The sequence below is a fragment of the Arvicanthis niloticus genome, chromosome 12 (genome assembly GCF_011762505.2).
Source record: "Arvicanthis niloticus isolate mArvNil1 chromosome 12, mArvNil1.pat.X, whole genome shotgun sequence".
NCBI lineage: Eukaryota > Metazoa > Chordata > Mammalia > Rodentia > Muridae > Arvicanthis > Arvicanthis niloticus.
In genome coordinates this window covers 34,455,694-34,483,407 of record NC_047669.1, presented here as the reverse complement: position 1 = coordinate 34,483,407, position 27,714 = coordinate 34,455,694, and the positions used below count along the sequence as shown (strand labels likewise).

The 27,714-nt window shown below is 35.5% G+C and overlaps 1 protein-coding gene across 1 annotated transcript; it reads right to left on the bottom strand.

The window, feature by feature from the left end:
* Positions 1–510: 510 nt before the first annotated feature.
* Cip2a (cellular inhibitor of PP2A) lies at positions 511–27,696 on the bottom strand. The gene is made up of 21 exons (XM_034514808.2): positions 27,475–27,696; positions 24,990–25,137; positions 23,448–23,560; positions 22,166–22,260; positions 21,359–21,455; positions 20,787–20,909; positions 20,523–20,668; positions 18,381–18,456; positions 17,962–18,180; positions 16,601–16,760; positions 15,182–15,323; positions 11,860–11,959; positions 8,953–9,071; positions 6,268–6,463; positions 5,762–5,836; positions 5,561–5,671; positions 4,559–4,755; positions 3,587–3,700; positions 3,271–3,353; positions 2,112–2,251; positions 511–1,029 (listed from the first exon to the last, which is right to left on the bottom strand). Exons 1-21 carry the CDS (start codon positions 27,574–27,576, stop codon positions 859–861), a joined length of 2,727 nt encoding a protein of 908 aa, XP_034370699.1. The 5' UTR covers positions 27,577–27,696; the 3' UTR covers positions 511–858.
* Positions 27,697–27,714: the final 18 nt, after the last annotated feature.

The following is a 27,714-nucleotide window of genomic DNA, read 5'->3' as shown; positions in this document are numbered from 1 at the left end:
TTATTTTTTTAATATATATACTGATATTGGGAGGCCACGGCAGGAGATCACTATTAGTTAAGATATGCATGAGCTCCATAGTGAGTTCAAGATCAGCCTGGAATACAGAGAGAAACTGCATTTTATAAAGCAAGCAACAAAATTAAAGAACAAGAGCAAAAAATAAAAACAGAAAGTGAGAGAGAATTAAAGACCACTTCAGATTACTCTATGAGATCTAAAAAAAAAAAAAGCAACAACAAAAGCCAAACTAAAGTTGCAAATAATCATACAAATTTTTAATTTTAGGAAACTATGAAATGTAATGGATACTTTCCCATTTTAAAACATTATTTCTTAGAGCTACAGCACTGTTTCCAATTTAGAGTTTAAGCTATGTATTATTTCATCTTCAATGCAGTCATAAAGTTTTCTCAATCTATTTTCTGTTAACTTTAGAGAAAAATTTCCTTAGTAGTATCAGAACATTTTTTATTAGTTGATCATAAAGATGATGCAGCCTAGTGACCCTGTATTCCTCATAGTCTGTGTGTCTATTCTAGCATGTTCACAGAATAAATAAAGTGCTTAAAAGCACATTTAAGCAAATTTATTCATGGTTGATATTAAGTAATCCATGACTATAATTATAAATGAGAATATATAAGACATATAAGAGTAAAGATAGAAAAAAATCTAAAAAAAATTCAATTCCAAAGAATAAATAAACCATCAATGAAATTATGATTTTTACTAAGTTACTAGACAGCAAACAAATGATAATTGTTTTGAAGTCACGATTCCCTTCGTTTACTGCCACCTACAATATTTAAGTACAACAAAAGTATCCATGCACAAATTCCCCAAAGTCAGAATGTTTTATATACTAAGGTTTACAGTTTCTGGGCTTATTTTTCCACCACTTAAACTGTGGATCATTGCTATCATGTGAGAATGTTTGTTCAATTCGTCTTGCTGAAGTTTCACCAAAGACTCTTTCTCTTCCAAACGACCTTCTAATTGAGCCTTGTGCATTTCTAGGGAGGAAGCCTAAGACATAAGGAAAGAATGACAAAAAATAGAGAATAAATACGTCAGAAAGGTTTTTCATCTAAGATATTTTAAGTGTCCTTTAATTTTTATTTGTGTCATTTTTGAACAGAATATATATATATATATATATATATATATATAAAATTATATAGTGATTTAAGACAAAAATAATAGAACTTGAAACTTTTAAATAATCTTTTAAGTTAATGATAACAGCAAGCACTCAGGAGGTAGGTGGATTTCTGTACATTCAAGGCAAGACTAGTCAACATACAAAGTGTCAGGCCAGCTAGGGCTACAAAATGAGACCTGTTTCTCTCTCTCTCTCTCTCTCTCTCTCTCTCTCTCTCTCTCTCTCTCTCTCTCTCTCTCTCTCTCACACACACACACACACACACACACACACACACACCACAGCCAATATAGCAGTACATTTTTTTTTCTGCAAGATATTACATATTATGTAGTACTTTAAAAAATCACTATGTCAATGCAGATTATCTCCAAACTGTCATTCTCTCAGGCTTAAACATTCTCTCAGGTTTAAAGCTCCTTGTGTTACATTTGCTCTACAAAAGTTCAATTTTGAAGTTGGGTTAGTCTTACCTTTTTGACAGTATATGGGCTAGAAAGCACAATTTATACAGTCATAATAACTATACAAACAGTAGATTAAAATTTACAATGTATTTATCTATTATTTGGGTCATATATAAATTCATACTCCATTTTCTCACTGGTAAGTTATAAGTGCTAATATTTTGATATTTATATATGTCAAAGAAAAGATAATTAAGAAAAAATTCTTTGCAAATAAAAAGGCTCTAAACAATATAAAATCATAACAACTCGTCTAAGTAGAGACTGAGTTATCAACCTATATAAAGTTACCAGCATGCCTCATGAAAACCTATGAACCTTTTCTACAGTCTCTACACACTTAAAAGTTGTAAGTACACACTTAAGAAATCCTTAATGACTTTAAATGACAAAAAAAAAAAAAAAAAAAGAAAAGAAAAGAAAAAGAAATTAATCTACCCATGTTCATTTTTCTCTCAAGGAAAACTGAGGAGTCTTACCTTAATACTCAATTCTTTTCTTATCTGTTCTGTTCTGCTTAATTCTTTTCTAAGGATATCAATGGTTTCCTGTTTATCTTCCTTTTCCTTTTGTAAAACATTAATTTTTTCTTCTTGGGATTTTGCTATTTTATGCAAATCTAAAAACAAACAGTTAACCATACTTATAAAAAGTTAAGTAGATAGTATAAAAGAAATGAGGAAAATCAAATGCCTTGTTGAAAACTTATTTGTTTTTTTACATAAAATTTACAAAAAAAAAAAAAAAAAAAAAAAAAAAAAAAAAAAAAACAGCTCAAGAGAGGGAGAAATGGCTGAGAAGGTAGAAGTTCTTACCACCTGAATGAACCCTGGAACCTACGCAGTGGGAGAAGAGATCTAACTCCTAGGCTATCCTCTTACACATGGGCAGCCCCTATCCCACCCAATCCATGTAAAGAATAAGTAAATGAATAAACATAATACCCCCAAATTCTTTCCTTTGACCAGGATTCTATATAAAACAGCAAGTCTTTGTCTCTGTTGTAAGCAAGCACTGGAGATAGGGAGGAGGGAAACACACAGAGCTTAATGGCTACTAGAAACTTGAGAGCAAAAATCATGACAAAAAAATACCATGGCTCGGCCTCTCTATACTAAGAAAGAAAACAGTGTTGGCTGTGTAAGTCACTTCACAGACTTAGAGACTAGTAACTGTACATTACCCAGTACTGCCACCTGCTGTCATGTTAAACATTTTATTTTTAACAGGGCCATCATTTCTTATAACCCCTTGAATTGAAATAGAAAGCCATATTTGCTACTTAATCCCATAAATGAAAATGCTTTTGTAAAGGTTCAAAGAGAAGGGAAACTGTTTGGGAAGTAATTTAAAATTTAAAAACTATGAGAAGTTGGGGCTTATGAGATGGTTCAGCAGTTAAGAACAGACACTACTTTTGCAGAAAATTTATCCATCACCTCTTCCATTGCCACTTGCAACAAGCACATAGTCCCACTACCCATATACACAGGAAGAATAAGAATAATAAAGACAAAATCCTTAAAATAAAATAGGAAAGTAAATATTAGTAATTAAGTAGGATAAACCATGCTCTGATTTTCTTCAAAAGCAAAATATGCTGAAAACATTTTCAGTGTTCCAAACAAAGCAACTTACTTGACAGTTTACATTCTCTGTCTACTAACTGGTTCTGGACTTCTTTTCTCTGTTCTTCTTTCTCTATCAACTGAGCAATAGTTCTGAAGTTATAAAAGAAAAAATTATTCAATCAAATTACTTATGCTGGTTTTCCTCCAAAAGTATGAAGTACAAATCATAAGAACTGTAATTACCCACAAATAGGACAAATTCATATTTTTATCTAAAAGAAGAGTTCTACTAGCTATCAATAAAAACCAATATTCTTTTTAAAGAGAGAGTCACTGTTCTTTCAAAATTATAAATAATTAGAATATGGAACTAAAGGTTTTACTTTTCATTTTGTTGCTTGAGCGACTCGTTCAACTTCTTCATTGTCTCAATGTGTTTATTCAGGGATTCACAGGTAGTCTGTAAGTCAGTGTTCTTCTTTTCGGTAGCTTCATTTCTAAGAAGACAATGAAATGTGTTAGTGTCTTCCTGGAGGAAAGCAGCATGGACATCTGGAAGTACCTATCATAATGTAACTGCTATACTTACACTCTTGAACTACATACACAGTTTATATAAAAAGCTCACTGCATGACTCAATGATAATAAAAGGCAAATTAAATAGCAACACACATTTCTGTGGCAGTAGGTAAAATGACATGAAATTCCCAATATTTAACAAAACTTTCTAAAATGACCAACTGTCAGTTTTAATACTGTGACAACTAAATGATTCAATCATTTCTTTATGCAGATTTGTATGTACACAGAGTACGTCCGTGCCATGGTGTGAATGTGAGAATGTGTGAGCACATCGACTCTCCCCTTTAATCATGAATGTCCTGGGGAACCGACCTGGGTTGTCAGGCTTGGATACAACCTGACTTGTCTTGCTGGTCCTCATTTAATGATGGAGCACAGCAATGTCTCTGTATCAAGCACTATTTGTTTTAGGTCATAGGGACCAGTCAGTGACTGAAACAAAGAAACTTGTTCTTAAGAATCTTACATCGCAGATAATCTGTGATTTTACAAATAAATTAAAAAAGTAAATGAGGTTTTGACTTTTTCCAACTTTGCCAATGATTTAGAGAAATACAGTTCATTTGCTATAACTTCTAAAATATCATCACTTCATGTCTTTTGTCTGTGTCCTCATTCAGCATGCTTAGGAGGTCTTAAATCTCTTACGAACTACTTACCTAATGGTGTCACATCAACTTAAGAAATGTTTTCAAACTCAGGGTTGAGAAAATGTTTTCTTTTATAACTTTCAAACCTCATTTAGGTTCTAACCTTACACAGGATCCTCTACCTTTGAACAAGCTCCATGTAGGACTTTGTCAGAATTTCATGTTCTTCAGCCACAGACTCCAACTTCTTACTGTGTTCAAAGAGCTGCTCAATATCATTCTGGGCTCTTTCTGACTCGAGCTGTTGTGACTTCAGCAACACACTAAGCTCTTCGTTTTTTCTCTCAACTTCCCGTAACATACCCGCAAGTGTTCGTGCCTCAAGAGAAAACGAAACGTGCACTTTCCACTATCACATATGCATACATCATATTGTAATGCTTGGAGTAAATGCATCACATGGTGGTGGTAGTTCCACTGCATTATTTTGCCTACTTATAATATAGTCATCTTAGCTTAAGTACACTATGTGATGTTGGCACAACAAAACTGTCTAACACTACTCTCAACTGTATTAAAAAATGCATGTGTGTAATATGAGCACACATTATAATCGATAAATTGTACAATTTAAAAGAGCTACCAAATATCTAATTCAGCATCTATTCAGTTTAGAAAATTATATCCATTTTATATTCTTAGTTCTTTCATATCCAATTCAGGCATCTGCACATATATAATATACATGAAACTCACATCTAAACACAAAACTTGTATTTCACATTCCTCATATACATAAGCAGAAGGTAATTTTACAGAAGTTAAATTTGTGTATAAAATAGTTCCATAGGAAGCATTTTTCAACTATAACATCATGATAGCATTCAAAGTTACCTTTAAAAACTGAATTATTTTTGGGGGTGTGTGAGTACATTTATGTCTGGGTATATGCATACTATCATATGTGGAGGTCAGAGATTAGCTTGTGGAGAACATACCATATGTATCCTGGGGATTCAATTCAGCTTATCAGGAGTGGTGACAGACCTTTACCTACTGCTCTATCTTACCACCTCAGATACATGTGTTAGTAACACAGTTGTAACTAGTACTGTGCATGGTTTTCATTTCACTAATCAAGTTTTCTACTAGTCAGACATGCTTTATTGATACAGTTTACAGACCTCTGTCTCTGCTTGAGTTCTCTGACAGCGATACTGAGCGATCAGCCTGTCAGCCTGGGCAAGAGCCAAGGCTTTTGCTTCCAGGAGATCTTGTAACCTGCTCTCTTTAGCCTAGAAGAAAACACACAGTTAATGTCCACTGTTTAGAAAAACGTGTGAAATGCATAGATCATTATACAGTTAAAACAAGCATGTACTCACGGCTAATGTGGAAAGTTTCATCTCATAAACATCCATTATGTCAGATATTCTTATATCATTAATCTGATCCTTTACCTGGTTTTAACAGAATTCAATTCAGAAAATTATAAATTTAATGAAAGAAGGAAAATTACTTTGTAACTAAATCATTAAAGCTAAAGAATAAAATGTATGTTGTATCAGGCAGGTTACACATAATTCACTAATTTGGATATCAGAGCGAAGTTCAGCATTCATACAGTGATTTAAAAATACTTGCTATTCCTGTGGGCAGGACAGGAAAGAGTTAGAATAAGAAATGATAGCTGGCTTTTTGTTTTTTTAATGTTTAATTTTGTAAATTATTTTCCCCTGCAAAATGACCAGATTTTACTTTTTTATGTCAAAGCATAAAATTACAGTGATAAAATTCGCACGTGAAGTTGTTTAACTAACCTGTAATCAGAGCTGACACTTAGCTGGCTGGTCCCAAGCACAAGCCCATTACAGTACTATTATTCACTCACCATCACTCCAGCCTGAAGTTTCTCTATGAGGTCTTCAATGTTCAATGCAGAAGCATTATCTTTTGAAAGAGGAGGTGTTAAACACTTTGCTGATGTTGAAAAACAGAGATTTAAAGGCTGCAAAGACATTTTCCTGGGTAGATGCTCAGTTTCTTGCTGTCTGTATATATTGTTTGCTGCTATACTTTCTCCAAGTCTGAATAAGAGTAAAGAAAAAAATCAATCACAAAAACAGAGCAAAAGTCAGAACTGTTGCAGAACTATGGGTATCATTTGGAATAAAGCTTTTTTGGGAACTATAAGTTTCCAAATATAGTGGAAATCATCTTTTTGGCAACTAGGATAAAATAACGTTTGGAGAAACATTCTCAATTTTCCAAGAGCTCTTTTCTACTTAGAATCCTTTACAATAACTAGTCCATGTTTAGTGTGGAGGCATACTAGCACTACTTAGTGAGTGTGGATTAGCTGTAATAATCACTCAGAACCTTCTATTCATAGATGCTATCCCGTGGTCTCATCTATTCTCTCCCCTGACACTTGTTTTTCTCACCCAATATGTCTTCATCATACTGACTTCTAGTCTGTTCTACCGAAAGCCAATCATCTGAAACACTCCTACCAGAATAGGGTTGGTTCCTTCTTACCCTAAGATCTTGGATTAAATCTACCACCCCAGAGGCCTTCATTAATGCCCCATGTAACATGAAAAACGAGTCACTTCTTTCCACAGTGATAGGCCTTATAAGAACTTTCAATTTTCTAAAATAATAACATAATAAAATATAAGATAGAACAAAAGCTAACACATCAGAATTGGACAAAAGAAGAGCTCAAGAGAAGTTAAAGAATCAGAGACCAACTCATTCATATACTGAAATCCCACCAAAATACTGGAAACCATAATATATTAGCAGAGGACCTGGTACAGACCTGTGTAGGCCCTGAGCAACGGCCTCAGTCTCTGAGCTCAGATGAGCTTAGATTATGTTGATTTAGAGGGCCTTACTTTTTTGATGTCCTTTAACCCCCTCTTGCCCCGCCCCCCTAGCTTATATTCCTTCTGTCTCTTCCTTTCCAAGATTCACTAAGGTCTGAGGGAAGGGATTTAATGGAGACATCCTGTTTTAGGTTGCTCACACTGTCTTTCCATACTGTCTGGCTATGGCTCTCCATTTGTATTTGTCCCATCTACTGGAGGAGCTAGCTTCTCTAATGACTGCTGAGCAAGGCACTGATGTACAAGCAAATAGATTAGGAGTCATTTTATTGCCTTTTTTTGGGTTAAAGAACAGTAGTATTTGGTTTTACCCTAGGATCCTGGGCTATCTACTCACTCTCCCACTATCTAAGTTCTATCCCACTCCCAGCTTTCCTCAGTTGCCTAGGGTTGAGACTTTGTGGGCTTTTCCCAGTGCACTTTGTCATGTCCTTATAAAGCTAAATGCACACACACACACACACACACACACACACACACACACACACACACACTACATGTATAATGAATGCAATAATAACTAATGAAATAATGAAAAATGGAACTATGACTTTGAACAAGAGCAGAGAGGGATATCTGAGGCTTAGAGAAAGGAAGGAAAAGGAGAAATATAATTACATTATAATCTCAGAAATAAAAAAATTGCTAAACATATTTGTTAAAATTTTACTCTTTGGTTGGGTTTTTTATTATAAATACTTATTAGGCCATGTAGGAGGCACTGAGTTTGCTTTCTCCCTCCACACCACTACCGTCAAATACAATAAGGAGTGGAATTTTTACTGAACTGATATTGGGCTTACATTTCATAGTTCTTTAACTCTTAATTTCTGATTACCTAGATGAATAATTCTACAAAATGCAACTAAAGTCAATCAACAACAGACAGCCTAGATTAGCAAACTCATCTCTTACATTTAGAGAGTGAAAACAGCACAGCCAAGAGAGATAATATTAAAATGAATGTGGTGGCTTTGGTGTGATAAAACTATTACAAAGGAACAGCTTGTTCACTGGCCTGCTTACTGACCTCTGGTTTCAAATTACTCAAGTGAGTTTTATAAATTCTATTACATAAATTACCAAGCTCTAAAAACTAAATCCCAAGTACAGACTATGGTAAGGAGGGAATCTTCTGATACTCTAACCCAATTTAAAACAAAATCAAGTAAAAACAAAATAAATGAAAACAAACAAACAAAACTCACACCATTTTAAATATATTATTATCTGAAATTAAATATAGTAAATATTTTTGCCTGCACATCATCTACTGCATTTTATGATAAAACACTTAATATTTCAGAATCCTCATATTGACCTTTCCCAGTAGTTTGAATTCATGCAGTTCTTAACAGTCTTTGGCAAATACACCAGAAAGATAAAGTTCTTTTGACAAAAGGAACTAAAACTTCAAGCTTAAGTGTCTAGAGTCCCTGTTCAGAAGAGGCAATTAGGAGACAAAACCAACATGACTAACCTGCATCTATGCTTTCTTTGAGAAAGTAAACATTTGGCCTTCTCTATTAAAGGAATCAAATTTTTAATTGTTTGAGAGATTACTGGCAATTACAGTAAATTCTGCAGTTCTTCAATTTATTAATAAGTATGCATGAAGGATGATAAAGAAACATAGGATGACATTCAAACTGCATTTAGAGAGATTGCAGATGGTTACAACTCACACTAAGGCGGGGAAATCTGGCAGTGGAGCAGCTTCCAGCAATATTCCCAATCCAGACTGCACTTGTTCTCTATTATCTGATGTTAAAGCAAAAGCTAAAGGAGTAATCAACCGTGGATCCTAAACAAATCAGAAACAGCAAGTAAGAGGCAGGAAGAGCACACATACTGCCAAGTCTTTAGTCAAAAGTGAGCATATTCGGAAGGATTCCTACTTAATTTTTACATGGAGTTACACTTTACTGCCCTGTAGCTACTTATACCATATTGCAACCTATATTAATAAACTAAAAGTATCTACCAAAAAGGCTTCAATGTTTGCAACCCATGTTAATAAACTAAAAATACCTACCAAAAAGGTTTTAATAATGAAGTCTTTTAAAATAATGCCTCTTGGAATTATTTATATATTTTGATGAATTTTAATTTTTTAAAATCAAATGGTATTTAGTTACTATTGTATTTCTAAAAAAATAAAACTTTGGTCCACCATTTCTAAATTAAAGGCATCAAATAAATTATTAAAGTGAATGCAAATCAGAAAATCTACTGATTGAAGCAATCAACTTCAAAGTTGTGTCAGTATTTCACACTAGTACCAAAGGCTCTAAAATAATCTATTATAAAAAAAAAACTAAACGCTGAAATGAAAAAACCAACTTACTCTTCTGTGTCTTGTATATGTATATGTATATGTATATGTATATGTATATGTATATGTATATGTATATGTATATGTATATGTGGGCCAGAGGTCTATGTTAGATGTCTTTCTCTACGGCTTTCTATCTTACCTTTTCTTTTTTTTTTTTTTTTTTTTCATTTTTTTTCATCTTACTTTCTCTTAAGACAAAGTCTCTCACTGTACCTGGAGTTAACCTGTCAGGGGCCACTATGCTTGCTTCTGTGAAAGCCTGCCTGGCAGGCAAAGTCAAGGCAGGCCTGGGTCTACTGGCAAATTTCCTGCCCTGCTGATGCATGGAGATGATACACTTGAAGCTCAAGGTAAGGGGCTGAATGTTCTGTTAATTTTGGATGAAGGAACAGGATGGCCTCATATCTCCAATAAAGTAAGTATATGAAGCCTAAGAGAATTAAACTTGGGGCTGCTTCAGTATTCACTGAATAACCCTCCCGATTTCTAACTTTTGTCTCTGAGTCTACTTTTCTATCTTTCCTATAATCATCGTCCCTCCCCTTCAGAGGATTGCTTGACCTTGCACTGGCAGACCCAGTGCACTAAGCAACTGGGTAGAACAGCTAGCCAGAATGCCTCTGATATACTGTTGTCTCTGCCTCTCCGTGCTGGAATGTACTCACATGTACTCTGTCACATTCACTTTTTTTGTGGGTTCTGAAGATCTAAATTTTAAGCACTTTACTCACTGAGCCATTTCCTCATTCCTGACTCAACTTTTTAGAGAAAAATTGTTAATGAGGAAAATATCAATATGTAAAGCCTTTATAACTCAAATGTTAAATGCTTACTTTTACTTAAGTATAAATCAACCTTCAAAACTGAAAAAAAAATCGTGCCACAAGTTCTCCCAGAGTGGAGAATCATTAAATACTGTTTGTAGTAAAGGTACCTGAAGTACAAACATGAAAAATGACTTGCTCAAGCCTACCCTGACTAGCAACTAGTTCATCCCACTAAGAACCAGGCCTCTCAAGTGTCAGGCTCTTACAGTGCACATGTGGCCGCTGCCTCTAGTTCTGGCTTCTATTCTACCTGAATAGTCACCGTCACCCTTTCTATGCTGCGTTATTAACTTAATTCAGGAAAAAGATATTTGCATTTTTGTTAAATGATTCTTATAAGATAGGTAATACAGATATTAACGTGGGTAATAATGAACCCTGCACTAGGCACAGAAAACCAGATAGAACCAGATGAAGTCCTTTCGGTTAAATATTACACAATCAAACTAAAGTCAGGCTCCATTTTCCCCCCAAACAAAATATATTGTAGTTGCATAAGAAGACATTTTTCCTATAAGGAAAGTAACAGACAGGGACACTTTTCTTTTGATGAAACCTTCCTTCTTCCTATAAAACTCACCTCCTCCACTTCAGCTAAAAATACTTATGACTGACAAAATGAGATGTTCCCTGATTCTTGAAGAGCAAATGAGGACTGGCAGTGTAGCCCTACAAATGAGTACTTGTGTGGCTTATTTTAAGTCCTATGTTTGTGGTAGAAACAAGAGGGAGTATGAAATAAAATTATAAACTAAGCCTTATAATTTTGCTTTCTGAAAACATCTAGACCTTTTCAGCTACTGTCATTAAAACTCGCAAGCTTAAGCCGGGCGGTGGTGACGCACACCTTTAATCCCAGCACTTGGGGGGCAGAGACAGGTAGATTTCTGAGTTCGAGGCCAGCCTGGTCTACAGAGTGAGTTCCAGGACAGCCAGAGCTATACAGAGAAACCCTGTCGCAAAAAACAAAACAAAACAAAACAAAACAAAAAAACCCAAAACAACAACAACAAAAAACTTGTAAGAAACTTGTTATGTAACCAACTCTGATTAAAACTCAAAGCTCACCTAGGGAAGATGGCCCAGTTAGTAAATCTGAATTTAAAATGGAGAAGCCACAACAAATGTGCTTTTAACCGCCATGCTGGAGAGGGGCCAAAAATTCCTGAAGTTCACTAGCTACAACCCTACCTTTCTTGGTAAGGTTCAGAATAGTGAAGAGACATCATGTCAAAAAAAAAAAAAAGCTGGAGAAGGCCTAAAGAATTACACTCAAAGTCATCTCCAGGCTATCACACATATACATCTCCCATAGGTACAGATGTATATGTGCATGTTTGTGTACATACACACATACACACACGTACACACACACCTGCACACAAGGAAGCAACCAGTAATAAAATGCATGAAAAGTCTGAAGTTACCTGAAGGATTTTGTAGAAGCTTACTTCCATACCAGGAACCAATTGTTTAAGTTTGTTCATCAAATTAAGAGTTTTCAAAATTACATCAGCAGCAAGTTTGCTTTAAAAATAAAAGCGACATTTAAATTAGGTAACTAAAAATTAGCATATTTTTACCCATACATCTAAAGTAAGTTAAAAATCTAAAAAATTTGTTTTTAAGACATGAAGGGAGTGGGGGGTGGTGGGGTATACCCTCATAGAAGCAGCAGGAGGGGGGATGGGAAAAGGAGCTCCTGGGTGGTGGGGGGAATGGGGTAAGAGGATAAAATTTAAAATGTAAATATAAAATACAATAAAAATAAAGAAGGAAAAAAGTTGTTAGAACCAACATCTTTAATAAAATGTCAGCCCTCTTAAAAAATTATCTTGATACTAAAATTTGTTTTGAGAATTGTATATTGCAGAATACATAGCCTTGGTGTATCTACTCATCAGGCAAGCTGAGCAGACCTGCTCAAACCTCTGAGGTCCTGGAATTCCATCTGGATGCAGTGAAGACACAGCGTCAGAGGCTTATCAATTTACTCTTCCTCCCGCCCCTCTTCTAATATCTCAACGCCCGTAATCAGCTTGAATAAGTTAATGAAGAGTCAGCACCCTTATGCCCTGGGCTTGGGGACTAAGGTGGTTAATATTGAGCTGTCTTTCTAGGGAAAGTAGTGGTTCTGTTGGAACAGGGAGGATTAGCTAGGATTTATTTCATAGCCAGAACCTATTGGTAGAAATATGTATAATTAATATCAAGATGAAGTTATAATTTCTTAAATGGTACAAAATTTACTTTGATTTCAAATTTAAGGTTTCCATTGGTACGAGCTTCTTATTGATACAAAAGTGAGACAAATGTTATTTTCATAGGCACTGTGCCTGTATAACACATTTAGGAATACAAGGCTTAGACCCAGTCCTTCTTTAATGTTCTTAACTGATTTGAGACGGTTAGCCTGTGAGTTAAAGGCCTATAGCAAATTCATGGCTTAGAGTTTATTGCTAGGGTGTTTTCTATATTTTCTTTAGAAATAGCTGAGAGGAGTTAACAGACAACAGTCCAGATTACCTTACATGGATAGTTGGTTTTCAAAAAGTCAGAAGTCCACAGAATTGACATTACAAACATTTCTGTATTAATGTTCATTTTGATTAAAGACCTGTCTGCTCCTGACAGCTTCCTGTCTTGGATTCTAAGAAGAAATTGAGCATCTTTGGAGTTACTCCACTTGTGGTGAGACAGCCACTAGGCAAGAATTGCCTCTTTCCATCTACAGACAAATTAAAGTCCAGAAAAGGACACACTTGCAGAATAGTCTACTGATTATATCTGCCTACACAGAGTAATCAGCCCTTTATAATTCTGCAGCACTAAGGTCTGTCAGATGATCCTGGGCCAGAAGGCTGAAGATCAGATGCTCCAATGTTTTGTAGTACACGAACTGTCCAGGTGTTCAGCGGTATCTATAAACTGGCAAAGTTTTAGAAGCTATGTTTTGTGCTTCCCATAATTTCAGTTAACTCAGTCATTCTGGATTTCTGACAGGGTTGAAAACATATAGTCTCATAGCCAATCCTGGCTATTTACTTTGAGAGAAAAGATTTGAGTAGATGGTTTTCAGCTGACATTCATTCTAAAGCCAAGAAAAAAGCCAAGATCAAAACTAAGTGTTTTAGTTAGGAGAGATGACAGAGGTTCTGGCTAGTCAACAAAATGATTGCCTGGGTATTAGGACTATCTTGTACCTCACTGGTACAATTAGGAATAATTATGCTCTAACTGTATTTTGAGAGAAAAGTTTTACTTTAACAGGAAGGGTGATATGTAGGAGGAGCTAAGGTGAAAGGAAGAGAAGGAGTAAGGAGAGGAGGAGTAAGGAGAGGAGGAGAAGAAGGAGAGGAGAAGATAGGTGATGAGAGAAAGAAAGAGAAAGAGGGGGGCATGGAGGCAGATGTTCACGTGTCTCCACCAGTCAAAGATAGTTTATATATCTAGGTTGGGTATTGGGTTACACTTCTGATTGAGCATTACCAAACTTATAAAGCCTTTGATTAACATTTTAAAAAAAAATTGTATAAAAGCAGAAAGGAAAAGGGGGCATGGGATAGGGGTTTTCTAGGGAGGGGAATTGGGGATAGGGGATGGCATCTGAAATGTAAATAAAATATTCAAAAACAAAGACATGAAGACAAAGTATTACTTTTAAGAATTAAAATATAAAAAACTTAATATTTTTAGTATTCAAGTTCCAAAAGAAACAACCCAGTATTGAGTCTAAATTTCAAGCTGTTATCTACTCTTTAAAAATTCCAATGTGATTCAGATTCCTGCTGAATGAAGTACAAGTCTTACAATGTGGAAGTACAAATATTAGAATGTAGCTCATTTCATTCTTACTAACTATTTTTAAAAACAAACCAAAAAACAAAAACCCAAAGTAATATGTAGAGATTGAATGATCCATGACCACACGCTCCTGCTTTGCATCTGAGAAAGTTAAAAATTAAAGAGGACTGGTTAGACGGCCCAATAGGTAAGGGTGTTTTCCACTAAGCCTAGTGACCTAAGGTCAATCCATGGGACTCCCACAGGTTGTCCTGACACCCACACATGCTGTGGCCAAGCGCACGCGCGCACGCACGCACGCACGCACGCACGCACGTACGCACATATGCACCAAAAAACTTTTACAAGTGAAAAGATAATTCTTGCTCTTCAAAAACACAACTGCTGACAGTTATGCCATTTATGGAAATGTGAACAAATTATAGTGTCTGGAATTTATCAGGTTCTCAATAAATATTCATTAGGAGGCCTTATTCACGAGAGGAAAGGGCATAAATAAACTGCTCGTGCTCTCAGTGAGCGTCTACCTTTAACCAAAGCGCTGAAGTGTGAAGGCGAAGAGCTGTCTTTGTTATTAAGTAGCTTTCAGCAGGGATTGGTTTTCTTGTTTAAAAAAAAAAAATCCATTTTGTCCTGCTCTTCTCTTTAAAAAAATGTAAGATTAAATGAAGCAAAATTAAATTACCAAGGCAATGTCAAAAGGAAGTTTCAGAAGAGAAATATTCGAGGTTTATAATTTCTCTTTCATACACACAGAAAAATAAAAGTGCAAAAGATTTATAAGCTACAGCTGTCAAAGCCTTTCAGAAGTATACAATCCAAATATTAAATTTTTTATTCAAGAATTAAAAAAATTTCCTTAGAGTTAACAGAACATAACTGGGGATGATTCTTAAATATGGTAACTACATTTTATAGTATGCACTGTAGATCTGAGATACTCACCACAATTCAGAATCCGCTACTTTAGTTCCAAACCCAAGGTCAATCTTGCCGTATGCAAACTGCTGCTCTATAAGCGTGGTGCACTTTATGGTAGTCAGTATTTTTACAACATGCATTTTCAGAGTGTCATCGCCACACAGAGGTTAAACTTGGTTAAGATACAGACATTCAAATACTTGGTATATAGTGTGTGGCCATACATAACTTACAATATTCAAACTAATTCCAAATAAGTTACCTTATCACTGCAATACAGTGTAATTATTTTAATTGCTTTAAGACATGTCACAAAAGTGGAACTCAAAAGTATTGAAGTGCTTGGGAAATAGCAAGAGATGAATTCATACAAGTGTCTGACACATGGTAAAACCAGAGAAAGGGTACTTATTCACTGGATGTTTATTTCATTTTATGCTAGCATTGATTATAATATTTCAATAAATATTGGATGCATTATCAGGAGTTATTTTCTCATAATATATGTTACTATGAATATCTATTAGAGAAAAAGGCCAAATTATGAAGTACTTTAAGGTTAAAAAGAGCAACTGCATACCTCTATAGCAGTGATTTCCAGCCTTGGCTTCATGTTAAACAAGTGGGTGGGTTAAATAATCACAAACAAACAGAGTATGGGACCAAAAGCATGAAAAAAAAAAAAAACCCCTCTTACTATCTGCTTATGCACTGGTATGCCAACCAGTGACTCACAGGAGCAGTAAGTATCAAAGCCACATATTCCACGCAGAGTGCACCTTCAAAGCTCAAACTGCTACTTCAGCAACTGTCCTATCTTTTGCACATTTATTGGGTTGGGAATGGACACACTAGAATGCTTGATCTACTATTGAGGTCCTGAGTTCGATCCTCTGCAGTAGGCACATGCACCCAAAGATGTATCTAGAAAAAAATAATGAGTTCTAAATGTACTTAAATGTTAAACATAGAGAAACAAACCAGGTATTCTTGAAACTTTTTTTAGTTCAATATCCTTTTTCTGGATATATATGTAGATATTCATAGGTTTGTATACCAGTGTGCACATATGCACATGCATATATGGAGGCCAAAGGACAACTGGGGTGCCATCCCCAGAATCATAGTCCATCTACTTTGAGCAGGGTTTCTTACAGGACTATTAGGCTAGATGCTGGCCAGAAAACCCCTGGGATTCTCTTGTCTCTGCAATCTCAGCCCTGGGAGTACAAAGCCACATCATCATTTTTGCCTGATATTTTCATGTGGCAGCTGGGGACTGAACTCAAGCCCCCATTCTCACAGGAGAAACATTTTACTGACTAAGCTATCTCACCAGTCCCTCAATGTATTATTTCTGATATAACATGAGATATTATAAGATTACAAATAGACAGAAAACTTGAGTTTTTATATTTTTCATTTCTTTATGGTAAAGGATATTTAATAAAACTTCAATGGCTTTGACCATCCTTTCACATTTATTTCTTATTAAGGTCTCATCCAGATTTTGTTCTGTGAACTGAAGCTGATCAAAGATTGTAGGAAGCAGAAGGGTCACAAAACGGTCAGTTGAGGAACAGTTACCAGTATCAATGACATCCTAGAAATTAGACAAGTATAATTAAAGATGGAACATGTAACACAAAAGTCATTATTGATCTATAACATATTCAAGTTTTTTACATTTATTTCAATATTCATTTATTCGTCTCCTTTTTGAAAACTACTGTTTACACTTTACTATTTTAGCCAGCTTTCAGACTGATCTTGGATTCTTTCCTCAAGTCAATCAAATAAAGCTTTATAAAAAAAGACACTTTTAAAGGACTCCACAATTTAAATGTTATTCTAAATATGTCTAGTATCTAGCAATACTAAATTTAACAGCAATACCCCAAATTTACTAAATGTAATTAAAATAGTAAGAGATTGTCTGACTTTACAAATAGTGTAAAATTACAAATTTTTAAATTCTAAAATTCTAAAATCAGTTACAGCAGGATCAAGTTAAAATATCAAAAGCAGGGCTAAAGAGATAGCTCAGCTGCTCTTCCAGAGGTCCTGAGTTCAACTCCCAGCAACCACATAGTGGCTGCTCACAACCATCTGTGATGGGATCTGATGCCCTCTCCTAGTGTGTCTGAAGACAAATACAGTGTCTTTATATAAATAAAATGAATAAGATCTTTAAAAAAAATACCAAAAGCAGCTTATATATAAATTTTAATAAATACACTTAGTCACTCATATATGTACATGCATAGAATCCAATTATGAGAAGAAAAAAAAATTTGGAAGACTGGGACAAGCTAAATACATATAAAATAAAAGCTGGTAAACAGCAGATAAGTTGCCCAGTAACATTATTAAGATTATTTATCTTCAATCTAAGTGTATTACATGCTGTCTGCATGCTCTGTCTCATTTTACTAATTAAGACCCATATTGTCCAGAACAATGAACAGTAGACAAAATCTGAGATAAAGAGAAAACAATCTAAGCACGTATATCCACACAAGAAGAAATCATATAGATATAGTTTAACAAACTATATGTATGTACATATGTATGTATATAAAAAACAAATAAATACAAAGAATTCAGTAGAAACATGAACCAAAATGATACATGTGAGTTTGCAGGGAAAAAAATCCTTAGTAGCTGAATTCCAGACAGTCCTGTTTATAATTGCTAATTTTATCCCATGTGTGGACAACTGGAAGCTTATAACATGAAAGTTATAAAACATGTTAATGAGCATCATGAAAGTACAAAAGTCTACTTGTCAATCATTCCTTTACCTCAAAGATTTCCTTGAACAACTCCAATGCTAACACAGAACAATTTTCAGATCCATCCAAGGGTTGGCTTAACCAGCGCAGTAGAGCCACGATAGGCTCTAAGCTCTTAGGACGGCTTCCCAGAACATTGTTGCCGGATGGAGACTGTTCAAACATCATCTGACTGAGTACATGGCGCAGCTGAGTCACTGCACAGAATGCAAGAAGTAATTCTAAAACCTGTGCAATATAAAGCCTTCATTAAACACCAACTTCATTGGGATTTTGATAAAGCATATGATGACACTAAAAATGCCACATGCAACATTCTGAAAGAAAAATTGAAAGTTTCTAAATATGCAGAGAGCACCATACTTAGATTTTCCTGTACATTTTAGTTTTTTAAAAAGTATAAAACAAAATGTAATGCTGCTACATACCTTTGAAGAAGAATCAGGGTCTTTCGCATTTAGAAGTCCCAGTACTTGATTAAGACATGAAGAGAAGTGCTCATACCTAGGTTTAAGGGTACACATTAAGTGACAAAAGGGGAAGAACTGTGGGCAAGGGAAATATGATTTGATCAAGATATTATTACACACAATTCTCAAGTTAAAAAAAATGATACACCAAATGTCTACAATGTTTACACAGATATCCACTCACTGATTTATGACAGTTTTATACCAATAAACCCACCTCAACTTAAACTACTCCAGTAAAAATTATGTTGCCTACAACCTCAGAGCATAGCAACACAGTACATCGTAGCTAGCTGGTTGTTCACCATCGTGTGAGGGCTGGTTTGTAGCTGCAGCTTCCAGCCACTGTCTAGCACTCTATAAGGCCAGAAATCAAGCTGCAGTGTGACCAAGGCTTGGATCTGGGTGTTTACCTTGAACCCTACCAAAGTGACATAATGGTGGAAAACAGTTAAAGCTTGAATACATGAATAAATATAAAGAAGTGAAAAGTGAATAGGAAGCATTGACTCTGCTGAAGATGACAGAATGTGGCTCACAGCACACAAAATGAAATGTTTATGAATAGAAAAGTATAGCAGAAAAAATATAAAAATAAATTTGTCTAGACGTACAAGTATGAGGGAGCTCTAAGCAGATGGAATTTGTCTTCTTTTTTGGATTTGAAGCAATGATAAAGCAAGCTTGTGCATGAAAGGTGAGTGAGACAATGGAGGAGTCAAGAAAGGAAGCGAACAGAGTAAATATCAGGGGTCTGGCCCAGGGAAAGCGCTGTGATTCTCTCATATCTCATCAGAAACCCAATACTGTTAAGACTTCAGAAAGAATAAAGGTTGGGGTTTTAACAAAGTGGTATGGCATCAAAATAAGAGGATAAGCTAGATGTGGTTCTTGGAATCTATTCTGCGCAGAAGGGAGAAGAAAAGAATGCTGCTGAGAGACAAAGGAATTGATTGTACTCTCACACTGATAGGACACATAGTCATTTCTCTGGTCTCCAGGGAGCACATCTAAGAGAAAATTTCAATTTACCTCAATGTTTTTAAGTAAGCATTATGTGACAGCCAGAATAAAAACATATGGGTATTGAAAAACTCACAAGAGATAAAAATAAGATAACTAAAGGGAAAACCAAAATATCATTATCTTTGAACCACTGACTTAATACACACTCTTATCACAGACTTTTAGGAAAAGATGGAATGCTAAAAAAAAAAAGAAAGAAAGAAAAAAAATGTTTCTTCTTTTGCAGAACTCTAGCTATCGGAGGTAGGGTTTCTTCTAGGTCTATTTATTAAACTTCTTGATTTTGTTTCTGAAAAATCAAGAATTATTTAACATCCTACCAGTGCTAAGACTCAATTTTTCTCACTGTATAAACAATGCAGGTACTTAATAAATGTTTTCCTATTTGGAGATGAGTTACTTTTTAAACTTTCTGAACCAGTTTCTTAATTTAAGATCTCAATACAACTTAAGCACTGAGAAATAAGATATTAAAATCAAGGTCTGGAAAGATGGTTCAGTAGTTAAGGATGGGTATTACTTTCTCAAAGGTGCAGGGGTCAATTGTCAGTACCCACACTGGGTAGCTCACAACACTCATGGGTCTAGTTCTAGGTGATGTGATGTCCTCATCTAGCCTCCACAGGGAACAAGCACATGCATATACATATACATGTATATATATATATGCAAAAGCCAATACCAAAAAAGAAAAAATAAACTGCAAACAATTTTGAAAATCTATGGGTAAGTCTCTAATGCTATGAAGTCTTCAAAAGTAAATGCTCCCTAGTTTCTTACAACATATATGACAAGAAAGACCTGGAGACAAACATAAATGCTGCTGAGCTGGAGAGACGGCTCAACCATTAGGAGTGCTCTCTGCTACAGGGCCTGAGCTCAATTCCCAGACCTACAACGCAGCCAGCTCACATGTCTCTAACTGCAGCTCCAGAGATGCAAGGCCCATTTCTGGTTTCACACATACCAGGCACACATGTGGTGCACATACAAACATACATGCTGGTGGAACACTCATGTATACAATATTGAAAATAATCTGAAAGAAAGACGTGTTATTAATAAGTAACATACCTGGTCAGATAATCAGCAATTTTAGGGTTTTTAAGGAGATCCATGAGTAGGTCAACTGAGTACTTTCTTGTTAGTGTACCATCGCCATTTATGAGAATATTAAATATTAGTTGGAAAGTCTGATGAATGTTTCGAGCATGAAATAGCTTTGAAAAAAATAGGAAAACTTTATTGTAGACAAGAAACTACAAGTTAACATCTTACTAATTTTAAAATGTCAAACACTATGAGCTCAAAATTATTTTCATAAATAGAAAAAAATACCTTTTCCCCCACTTCTTCATTTAGTGTCAAACTGGATAATATTGAAAGTGCAAACACAACCACAGTCAGACTGCTGTGTGCTAAGAAGCTGATGAGAGTTCGGTAAAAAGATTTCACATTACTCTGAAGGAGAAAAGAAAATGAATTCCAAGTGCACACAGTAGACAAACTTATTAAACATTACTATGAATTTTCCAATGCATGATTGTTAATCTTAAAAAACAAGTGCTCTGAAACAAAATTTTAGAACAGAGATGAATAGAAATTCAAAGACTGAAACATACAGAATCTAGCAGAAAGTTTTCTCTTAGTTGTAAAGTTGCCCAAATGGCACATGCAAGCCCCAGGTTTCACACTCAGCAATGGAAATTAAAAAAAAAAAAAAAATGAAAGAAAGAAGGAAGGAAGGAAAGAAGGAAGGAAGGAAGGAAGGAAGGAAGGAAAGAAGGAAGGAAAGAAGGAAGGAAAGAAGGAAGGAAAGAAGAAACAAACAAACAAACAAACAAACAAGCTTAAAAGAGGAAACAAAAGCTTGGGGAGAATTTAGGGATAGAAGCTACTACCAGACTTACCAAAGTTTTGATTTGTGTCTGAACAGAAAGATTGTGCCGGCAAAGATTTGCCAATAGTCCCAGACAAGGCATTGTTAGCTCATCTTCAGAGGACTGACTGTTGTAAGAACAGAAAGCATGGTGGTCACTCTAATTAGTCAAAACTAGAAAGGAGTTAATATATCTAAGTTCCTTCTTATATGTAAAAACAAGATGATCATATTCTGAATAATACTATTTATGTTTTGAAACTAAATTATCCTACTTAACTGTGCCACAGAGATAACTGTCAGAATGACCATGATAGTTTATCATGATCACCTATAAAAGAGACAGAATGTTCACCTTGATTAATATTTTTCTTTATAAATAAATTTGCTAAATCTTACCTATAAAAATTAAACCTGGTTTATGATACTCAAACCTTGAAATCACCGAAGTGGAGTAAACAAACAGCAATCTTAGTTTAAAAAACAAGAAATCAGGGGCTGGTAAGATGGCTCGGTGGGTTAAGAGCATGTTCTGCTCTTGTAGAGGACCCTGGTTCAGTTCCCAGCACACACATTGGACAGCACACAGCTGCCTGTAATTCCAGCTTCAAAGAACCTGAGCTCTCTTTTGTCCTCTACAGGTACCTGCACACACATGGTGTATCACAAACATGCTCTCAGGTACAACATATACACCAAAGAAGTAAATAAATCTTTTTTTTTTTTTTTTTTTTTTAAAAAAGCTAGATAGAGAACATTACTCAAGGAGAAATTATCTACCACAATTTCAGTTTAAAACCAACAAATTATCTAACTATATGTTTTGTTGCATACTTACATATGACCAATCAAGAATGTAATTAAGTCATCTATATGGGCCCCAGAATGGAAAAATTTGACATTATATGTTAGCCTTTGCAGCAGTTGAATGCACTGAAAATGAGAAAATAATTGTAAGTAAACAGATGAAAACAGATTGGCTACTTAAAAAAAAAAAAAAGACTATTGTAAACATTTTAGCACATCACTGAGGAACCAAACAACAGAGGAAGAACCATGTCATTTCATAAGTCTTATTCTATTTGAAACTTATTTTCTAAGAATGTTGGAAGTCATGTTTATTCATTTCTGCATATTTTATCTCAAGGCCGGTCATTGCTATGGTTGTAGTGGTAACCATTTGTGTCTACAAAGGGTGGGTTCTGTGATTTAGCCTTAGTTCCTCAGGATGGTAATACTGCAGGGAGCAGACCTCTCGAAGTTAGGGCCTGAATAGAGGTTCTTAGGTCACTGGAGGAATGATGTATTTCCCATGTGAGCCTGTTGGTAGTTCTCAAGAGCAGAAAGTTTTAAACAGAATAAACCTGGTCCCAGTATCTCTATCTTACCTGAGATATGATCACGTTCCCACCCTTCCCATTTGCCATGATTATAGCCGGAAGAGCCTCTTACTGATCTATGACTATGTAGATGGCATGCACTTGAACGAACTATGGGATAAATACATCTTTTCCTTTATCAAATGGACTATTTCAAGTACTCAGCTGTGGTAACCACACCTGACCAGTCATCTGCCCTGTTCCCTTACTTACATTAAAACTGAGTGTGGGTTGAATTAACTTGAGGATATATTTTTTCCCTCCACAATTTATTTCTATAACTGCCTGTCACTTTAATTGCTGATGCTTTTCTTTTTTTGCAGATGATTAAATCTTACATTCAATAAAATGATGGATATGAAAGTTTTCAAAATACGCTAAACAAGCAAAACCATAGCTCTAAATTTTGTTGATTTTTTTTCAACGATCTGATACTACATATCAAACCAAATTGTAATTTTAAGACAAATAGTTCACATTTCAAAATGCATACATCTTTGTTTTTAAGTTAGTTATAGTGTCGTATGTTAAAGTGGTGATAATGCAGATCTGGTTTCCTTTGTTCCCTTCTTGAGAAATAGTTACAAATTCAGTATGTCTCCAAACAAATCCTAACAAGAACTGTATATGATCATGCTATGTCATCATCAACTGCAACACAGCAGTAAAAGGTGTTAGCAATTCTGGTCTGAGGAAAGCGAAGGGAGACCAGGTAACAGTGTACTATGAGGATTTGTATACCTGTAGAAACACTGAATCATTGTGGCAAGTGCTGCTCCGACAAACCACTCCGGACAGCACACTATTCAGATTGTATATATTCTGAAGACAGTCTCGGGTTTCATTATCTATAGCTAAAAGTTAAAATAAAATGGCATAAAATATATCACTTTTACACGTAGAAATCATTCAACAAGAAGTAAAATAATTTGTTATATTATCCATCTTTAAAGACAGGACATGAGCTAACTGTTCAGTTTTGTGGTTTTAAATCACTCTGTAGCCCAGAATGGCCCTAAGCTCATAGTAATTCTTCTTGTCTCTCCCTCAGGAGTGCTGAGGTTACAGGATTAATCTTCCATGGCTGGTTAAGACAGATTTCTTCTTTTCTTTTTAATTAGTGCTCCCTAATTTCAAAGAACAAATAATTTTTCTACATAGAATATCAAAGAAAAAACTTGTTTAACATATGAATAGATACATGGCTTTTAAAATAATATAACAGATGGGTTGGTGATATATGTAATTCCCACACTTAGGCTGAGACATGAGAATTTTGAGTTCTAGCTCAGTCTGGGTTACATAGTATGAACAGTCAGATTATCATTTTAAGTTCTTTTATGAATCCAAATACTTAAAATATAAAGCCTACTACTTAAAAAAATACAATCTAAATTAGAAAGATACATATCAAACCATTAACTATGATTGTATTCCTAAAGGTAGAAATGATAAGCTGGAATAACAAATAAAAAGTACCGTTTTACTCTTATCTGTGTTTTCAAATATGACAGCTACTTGTCAATATGAAATTATTTAAATGAAGATCAATTAGAATGAGATTCAGCTTCCTAGACTTTAAATGTTAAGAAGCTTATAAGGGAAGGACAATACAAACTCAGAATATTTATCACCAATAATACTTTGATTGTTCTGCTAAACAATGCAATGTCAGTCTCTGCTAAAACTTCAATACTAGGCATACCTGAATAGTATAGCCATATATAAAAATACCAATACCTCTGCATACACACAAATCAAGGGAGAAATGACTAACAGATGAACATTTAAAATGAAACATAAAAAGGAATAGAAAAGCAGCTATAGTTTATCTTTGGCTCTAAGTTAAATGTAGTCTATCACAGAAGGATAATTGTTTGGCAGGTATGTCTTTCTGATTGTTCTCCTTAATATTGGAACTATGTTCATGTGGCTTCTGGTTATTTTAAAATTCAATAGAATGTCATTTCTCTATATGCATTCTTTTCTGTGGAACACAAAACTCTTTGACATGTGGCAGACTCTTTGACCCAATAATTTTAAAACATGATATGTATATGTACATATATATACATATATGTGCTTATCTATCTACCTATCTATCTATCCTTCTGTCTGTCTGTAGGGACTTTGAGAGATCTGTAATACTAACGCTAAAAGGCTCTACAATAAAGAAATTTTTTGAATGTAGATCATTCTTGAAGAAATTCTATAATTCTATCTGCCTTTTAAATATATTTTTATAGTCTTCCAAACGCTAATAAGAAACTATGAATACATTACCCAGTTGAGACAGCAAACTGATAATACTTAAGATCAGTGAGGCACTTATGTTTGGGTCTTCGAGAAGTTCTACAAGGCAGCTCAGGCATTCACTTGGTAGTATCTGATGTGATGTAAACAGTCGTGTGAGCTTTTGTCCAGAAACTACCTATAAAATGGGAAGCAAATGCGTTAATGGCTGGTGCTTTCTATTCAATTCCATTTCAAATAAACCAATTTTCTAAAGTGCTATTTGGCTCTTTCTTTTCCAGTTTAGAAAATTCACATCTTTTGTTCATTCTGCCCACATACAAAATTCCTCCCTCTCCAGCTGAATTACCTATATTATCTATATGATATTGAACACAGACTAAAATGTGTACTAGAACCAACTATATTATTCTGAAGCCCAGTATACTCATTCTATCTATTTTGATATGAAATCTGAAGCCCAATGGACAACTAATGGCTGCTTTCAGGTTGAATCTAGAAGCTAGGGAATTATGCAGAAACAGTAAAGTTAATAAAGAATATTTTAAAATATAGCAAAGATAAATTAATAATTTTTACTTTTCAATTCAGTTATTTTAGTGAGGGAGATTCTATACAAACCTGGTATCTAATGTCAAACAGTTTGCTATTTTAGAATTAGACTAACTCATCTCATATACATACTCTAAAAGGTCACATCTAAAGCAGACTGCTTCAGTAACCCTCTACAGAGTCTAATACCTCCTTTTGTATCTCCCTTTTATTTTCCTACTTTCTTACCAAGCTTTGTTCTTGGAGTTTCACATTACCTATTCCCTGGTAGAATGTGTTTTAAGATTAATTAGTTTGTAAGGTGGAAAAATATGTCCAAAGTAAAAAAAATCACACAAACTGTTAACTTATCTTGGAGTCAACAACTTGGTGATCTGAACATGGTTTCTTTCATCTATTTTTAGCTCTCTAGAAGATGAGACATTTTCTGCTTTAAACATGACTGGGATCAAACATGTAATTCAACAATAGTCTAGCATCTACTAATTAGTTAATATAAGGTAAAAATTAAATTCTTACTAATGGAAACTAGTTTACTTCCATGATAATACATAGCACTTAATCCGGCCTTGGCACTGACCTAAGTGCTTTACACCTGGTAACTCCTTTTCATCCTCATAATTTGGTAAGACAGGTGCTTCTGACTGCTTTCTGATTGTTTTTGAGTAAACTGAGGCATACAATGCTGATAAAGAAGCACAACTCAGATTTATACCCCAAAGAGTTGAATCTACGCTTTTAATAACTAGTCACACGGTCAGTGATGTGAAACACCATTATCAAATACTAGACTAGACCAACTAGGATCCCAACTTACACAGAAGACCAGCTGAAACAACTAGTACTGTGGGAGTGAGTAACTACTAGATTCTTGGACTTCCCGTTCACAGCTTCCCGTTGTGAACAAAAGGTGAACATAAGCCTTTATGACCTGATAGTTCTACTGGTAGGTTTATAAAAAGTGATTGCATTCAACCATAATAAAAATGTATGACTGGAATGCACTTATTCATAATCCCATCCAGTTCTGGAAAAAATCCAAATGGATTTTTGGATCCGTGGAATATCTACATAAATGTAATTACATGTAACATAAAAAAGAGTCCTGTTAGTACATGCAACCTGAATGAATTGCCCTAATTATATTGGGTTAATGAAGCCACTCAACAGTCAACAAAGAAAACAAAATGGACTTCGAAAATAGGAACTTATGATAGCTATTCCGGTTGTCAACATCTGGAATGAACAACAATCCAGAAATGGAGGGCACATCTGCCCGGATCTTGAGGCTGGAAGACACAGGCTTCAGACCCAGATCTTGACATGTGCTTTTGATCCAGATCTTGAGGCATCCAAGAGGCATGCAAAGCTTAGGCCCAGGCAAGGGGGACTGAGGTAAGTCTCCTGAGTTCAAGGCCAGCCCGGGATACAGCAAGTTCCAAATCCAGATGTGGTGGTACATACCTATAATCTGGGCTATACCTTCTACTGGAGGCCTACACATGGACAAGGGAAGATGGAAGTCTCACTCTTCTGTGCCTGCTTACACTTACTTTCCAGTTAGAACCTACTTCTTCAGGATTCCAACTTATACAGAAGACCAGCTGAAACAACTAGTACTGTGAGTGTTAACTACTAGATTCTTGGACTTCCCATTCACAACTTCCCGTTGTCGGGTTAGTTGGAGTGCAGACTTTAAGTCACTACAATAAATCCACTTAGTATAAAGGGATATTCCATAAGTTCTGTGACTCTAGAGAACCCTGACTAAAAAAAACACCTTAAAAAAAGATCAGTAAAATACACACACACACACACACACTGCGCTGGCATGCACGCCGAAGCCTCCAATGCAAGGACAGCGAAGTGGCAGGGCTGTCCCGGGCAAGCCCTCCACTCTCCGGCCCCACAGGAACACAGCCTACTGAAGGGGGACACCCACTCGCACCCCGAAGCTCCTTACCTCCAAGTGCCTCAGAAGCTGAGTGGCGTTCGCCTCCGACTTAACGGCTTTGTACTGACTGATGCTCAGGAGCAGGGACTTCAAGCAGGCGGTGGAATCCATCCCGACAAGCCGGACTGTCAGCGACCACCGACACAACACAACCTCACTCTCCAGCCGTCGCCGCGCTTTTTTTGATTTTTAAGCTCCACCCCTCTCGCGCCAGCCCGCTTCCTGTTCCGGTCGGATTCCGGAAATCTC